The sequence below is a fragment of the Sinocyclocheilus anshuiensis genome, unplaced genomic scaffold, assembly GCF_001515605.1.
Source record: "Sinocyclocheilus anshuiensis isolate Anshui unplaced genomic scaffold, SAMN03320099.WGS_v1.1 scaffold1151, whole genome shotgun sequence".
NCBI lineage: Eukaryota > Metazoa > Chordata > Actinopteri > Cypriniformes > Cyprinidae > Sinocyclocheilus > Sinocyclocheilus anshuiensis.
In genome coordinates, this window is record NW_015548202.1 from 1053258 (window position 1) to 1056123 (window position 2866).

The 2866-nt window shown below is 29.9% G+C and overlaps 1 protein-coding gene across 1 annotated transcript in view; it reads right to left on the reverse strand.

Moving 5' to 3' along the window:
- Positions 1-1395: 1395 nt before the first annotated feature.
- nars1 (asparaginyl-tRNA synthetase 1) overlaps positions 1396-2866 on the reverse strand; it is a 19054-nt gene continuing 17583 nt past the window's right edge. The window contains exon 15 of the mRNA XM_016440102.1: positions 1396-1657. Within this exon, the coding sequence (XP_016295588.1) occupies positions 1541-1657 (117 nt within the window). The 3' untranslated portion in view covers positions 1396-1540. The remainder of the gene's footprint in view (positions 1658-2866) is intronic.

The window sequence follows — 2866 nt, forward strand, 5'->3', positions numbered from 1 at the left end:
TGTAAAACTATTTGCTTCATTCACAGAAAACTTTACTAAAATATCTGTATGATATTTCATTTGATGCCCAATGCAGAACTAAAAGCAGCTTTAATTGTTTATTTAAAATAGACGCAGCATAACTCAGCAATGTCTTTTTTTTAGTGTTTTAGTGTGATTGCCAAACTTTTTAAATTATGGAGGCTCAAACCCGACCAAACAAATAACCTCATAAAACAAATACAAATCATTTTTCATTTAATTTATTTTTGTATTACTTTATTTATTATTTATTTTTTAACCTTTTAAATTCTTTGTCATTAAATTTTTTATTCTTTCTTTCATTTATTTATTTATTTTACATTTATTTTATTTTTAGTTTCTGTGGGTTTAGGCCTCCATATTTAATGTCTATCAATTATCAAAAACACATAATAAAATGCAGGGCTAAAAAATATTTTTTAAACGGTTTATTTTCAGTTTCTGCAGTTTTGGCCTCCATATTTAATGTCATCATGTCAATTATTAATTAATTTTGTTATATGACAAAAGCACAGGGCTAATGAAAAATCTTTTTGCATGTTAAAGCAAATTATTTTGTTTATTTGTTTTTTATTAAATTATTTATTATATAATTTTAAGCTAAGTGCTATCATATCCTACAGTATTTTATTTTTTTTAACTTTTCATTATTTTTTTCATTTACTACATTTACTTTTATTTATTTATTTCCACAGGTCTTGGCCTCTATATTTGATGTCGGTCATGCAATTACTAAATAATTTATATATATATATATATATATACTGTATATACATTACATGTGTGTGTGTATATATATATATATATATATATATATAATAAAAGAACAGGGTTAACTTCTCTCTGCATGTAAAAGTAAATTACATTTGAAATGAAATTTTCTAATAATCCATCTTTCCCCACGTATCATTAGTTTGTGTTCTGATCTTCATCCACAAGCAGAAAAAGTGTGTTTGAATCACAAAGAAGTAAAAGCAAAGCCATTCTATTTTACGGATGTTTTTAACAGGCGTTTCATGCTGTAGGGTTCTGCCACAAGCCATAACAAATAAACGTATTCTCTTTCACTGGAACAAACCAACAAACTGCTATTGCAATGTTCTTACACATCTGTTATTCAGGTTCATCTCTATTCTTCAGTCTCTTTTGTTCAGTGCTCGACTGTGTTTGGGTTAAATTTTTTCATCAAATCAACAAAATAATTACTTCATTGTTTCAACTGTCTCTTGCTTGAATACATTAGATAATACACAACATAAATTGCCTCTTACAAATACTTCATTTCTGACCTATTTCTTCTGAATATGATTATGAAGACAAATGGCAGTGCAATTGAGCTTCTCTGCTTCCCTCTAGTGGAATCAAACACAAATGCATGATCTCATTGATTTATTATGCCACAGATGAACATTACAAGAATATAACGCAACACCGAATCACCAGTCAGACAGTCTCCTGATTAGATCTCTAAACATGACGTTAAATACGGTCTCCGGCAATGAGAGTGTGATTTGATTTCCTAGTTGGTCTCTTGCAGTGTGTGTGTGTGTGTGTGTGTGTGTGTGTGTAGCAGCCAGGTGAGGAATCGCTCCAGACCCAGACCGTATCCGCCGTGAGGACACGTGCCAAACTTCCTCTGAAATACACAAACAGTCACACGCTGATGACAAACAGCTGGACAATATACTCAACATCTGCAATGATTTTGGTAGCATTTTTGTCAAATTTAACGACAGTATTATTTTCAAACTACACTGTAAAATGATGAAGTTGAAGATTATCAGAGTGTTTTAAAAGAAAAATATTATTTCGGTCTTTTTTTCTGTCAAAATTTTATGTTTAATTCAGTGTGTTACTTGCTGTTTCTGTAATTATTTGTGAAATTTATTACCAATTTCTAAGCAATTTTTTATTTCAACGTACATTTTTTTCTAGTGTATTTCGATTAATCAAATCTTAGCTTTTAGTTTTTTTTATAAACAACATTTGCATTATCTCTCAAAAAAAAAAAGGCATAGAAGTTTCCACGTGGCATACCATATGAAGAGTTATTTGCAAAAACCGATAAACGTCACTTTAAAAAAAATGAACTGATTGCCGTGCATTATTCTCCACATTATAGCGCGATCTGAACCCTAAACACGTTTTGTCAAAAAAGCCGACAAGTCCATTTTAGCGAATCAGCGCGCTGTATTCAGGTCAGGTGACAAGGCTACATTCACTTTGAAAAGACACGCTAGCTGAGAGGAGTTTCGTCAAAGCTGACTAAAAGAGATCGAGGATGGATCATTTCGATAAACTTGATGAACCTGTGATATCTACTTCAGGGCGAAAAAGGAAAATAAAAGCTGAAACGTTTTCACGGAAGCTTGCAAAAGCAGCGTGTTACAATGATGAGGGAAAAGCTCTGTGTATTGCGTGTAATAATCACATCCATACAGTTATGATCACAACAACAACAACATTTGTCAGTGTCTACATTGTCATCTGAGGAGATTACAAAGATTAAACCAGTGATTTTTTTAACTCTAAAACATGAAATGTGGAGTTATCTGCTTTTGCTATAAAACAAGCTTTTAATATGTAAAAAAAACAAACATACTTTCAAAACTTTAATTTTGTAAATTACCTGTATTTGTTTAAGTTATTATTACTTAATCAAAACAAACCAACTGCAGTTTGATTGATATTACTTAAAAAATAAAAAATAAAATAAATTAAAAAAAAAACGTGATTTCTGAAAAAAAAAATTTAAATGGAGTTATCGGTTTTTGCAAATTAACTCTTCATATACAGTATATATATATATATATATATATATAAAAAAATTTTTTGTGTTCACATA